Source organism: Apium graveolens, chromosome 1 (genome assembly GCF_009905375.1).
Source record: "Apium graveolens cultivar Ventura chromosome 1, ASM990537v1, whole genome shotgun sequence".
Classification (NCBI taxonomy): domain Eukaryota; kingdom Viridiplantae; phylum Streptophyta; class Magnoliopsida; order Apiales; family Apiaceae; genus Apium; species Apium graveolens.
Genome location: NC_133647.1, coordinates 50,639,245 through 50,641,788, shown reverse-complemented (window position 1 = coordinate 50,641,788; position 2,544 = coordinate 50,639,245). Strand labels below are relative to the sequence as shown.

The 2,544-nt window shown below is 38.4% G+C and overlaps 1 protein-coding gene across 1 annotated transcript; it reads left to right on the top strand.

Annotated features, from left to right (window-relative positions):
• Positions 1–740: 740 nt before the first annotated feature.
• LOC141669040 (protein FAR1-RELATED SEQUENCE 5-like) lies at positions 741–2,276 on the top strand. The gene has a single exon (XM_074476072.1). The coding sequence runs from the start codon at positions 741–743 to the stop codon at positions 2,274–2,276; it is 1,536 nt and encodes a 511-aa protein (XP_074332173.1).
• Positions 2,277–2,544: the final 268 nt, after the last annotated feature.

The window sequence follows — 2,544 nt, the reverse complement described above, 5'->3', positions numbered from 1 at the left end:
GCGGATAAATTATTTGCTCGTATGTTTCGTCATAAACGTCAAAATGAAAAAAAGAGGCTATTGATTGTAGTTTAAATCTTGATAGTTTAAATAGTAGTGAAGAACCTAAAACCCCTGTATATGTTCAAGATGATGATTTTGTAGATAGAAATGAGGAATTTATTAATTTAGATGACGATTTGGTTGATGTTGAAGATGAAAGTGATGGAAATGAGGTTGAAAATGAGGTTGAAAATGATAGTGATAATGTTGAGGGTGAGGATGAAGATGATAATGTAGAGGATGCAAATTTGTATGAAAATGTTGATGGGGGGGGGGGGGGAGTTCCATATTTGAATCAAATTTTTCAAAGTGTGGATGAGGCCGGTCATTTTTTTAGGGCTTATGCTTTACGAAATGGATTTGCTATTAAAATTCAAGCTAGCCATCGTAATAAAGACAACGAGATATATGGTCGTTTATATGTTTGTAGGCTTTATGGAAAAAGTGTCGTCGCCGAGAGTAGTCAAAATAAACGGCGTAGAGAGGTTCTTCCTAAAAGCGAGTGCAAGGTGAGGATGTATGTCAATTATCAAAAGAAAAAACGTCACTGGGAGGTAACTAGCCTTGAATTGGTACACAACCACGGTCTTGTTTCCCCTAGTAAGATGAATTTGGTATAACGAGAAAGACATGTCAACACCGCGACCCGTAGTTTGATAAAAACGCTTTATGGTTCGGGGGTTCGTAATTGTCAAGTGATGAATGTGATTGGTAACATTCATGGAGGTAATGACAAAGTTGGTTTCAATGTTCAACATGTTAGGAATGTGTTAAGAGACGAGAGGAAGAAAAGGTTTGAGATTAGTGACGCCCAAGCGGGGTTGGACTTGTTGCATAGGTTGAATGAAGAAAGTGGTTCTAAATATTTTATTAGGACCGAAGTCGATGAAGAGAATCGCTTGAAGTGTCTAGTATGGATTGATCCGAGATGTATAATGGCTTACCAAAATTTTGGCGATGTTATGGCTTTTGATACCACTTATCGGACAAATAGGTATGCAATGCCATTTGTCCCATTTACCGGAGTCAATCATCATTATCAATCGGTAATTTTCGGGTTTGCATTGATGCGAGATGAACACGCGTCGACTTTTGAGTGGATTGTTCGTACTTGGCTTGAAGGTGTGGGGAATAATCCTCCATTGACTATAATCACGGATCAAGATCAAGCCATGGCAAGCGCTATTGCGGTTGTACTCCCGAATACTACCCATTTATTGTGTTCTTGGCACATTAGTCAAAAATTCCCGGAGAAATTAGCTCATTATTATTCGGCTTTTCCGGAATTCAAGACGGACTTCAACAATTGCATTTATAAATCTCTCACCGAATGTGTTTTTGAAGCTAGATGGGCGTCGTTTGTGGAAAAGTATCACTTGCAAGATCATAAATGGTTAAAGGGGTTATATGAGTTGAAGCACAAGTGGATTCCTGCATATACTAGAAACAAATTTTCGGCGTTTCAAAATAGTACATCGAGGAGTGAGGGGATGAATTCTTTCTTTGATAAGTATGTGAGTTCGGCAACGGGTTTGAAGGAATTCATTGAAAATGCCCAAAAAGCATTGGCAAGGCAATTCATGAGGGAGAAGGAAGAAGATTATGTCACCATTAATCTAAAACGTCCCATGAAATTGCATACCACATTGGAGTATCATGCTTCTTGTATCTACACTAAGGAAATGTTTAGAAGATTTCAAGATAAATTGGTTGAGTCTTCAAAATACTTTGTTGAAAAAGACCGACGAGCTAGTGAAGAAGGGGAGAGAATGGGGGATGTTTATACGTACTATAGTTGTTATAGGCCCATGTCCGAGCCTACGAGAAGAAATGTTTATTTTATGGCATTCGAGAAAGCAAGCTCTTTGGGAATGTGTACGTGTAGAATGCTTGAACATTCGGGGCTACCTTGTAGACATCTATTGGCGGTCTTCACTAAGAAACGGGTTTCGGAAATTCCCCCGTATTACATAAACCGGAGGTGGACAATGCATGCCAATAGAGTTGATGGTGTGTTACCTTACAATTTGGATTTTGGACAAAGTCATGAGATGACCTCAACCGATCGATTTAATAGCATGACAATGTTAACCATGAGTTTTAATAGCAACAAAAATTGCATGGACAAAATTGCCAACAAAATCCAGCATAATTTACCACCTATAATCCACCAAATTCACCAAAATTGGCAACAAAAATCCCACACACCTATAATCCCCCGAAATCAAGCATAATTCACCAAAATAATCCTCCAAAATCCACAAAATCCACCAAAATAAAATCAAATAAAACCGACAATATAAAATCAAATGATATCCAAGTACGTAAACCGACAATATAAAATCAAAAGAAATGCAACTACATAATCCGACAACCTAAAATGAAACGAAATCCAACTACATAATCCGACAACCTAAAATCAAATGAAATTCAACTACGAAGCTTCGTGACGCCTACGCATACGAATCCCGGGAATCCCCCTTGCCTTCCCTAGCTGAAGCT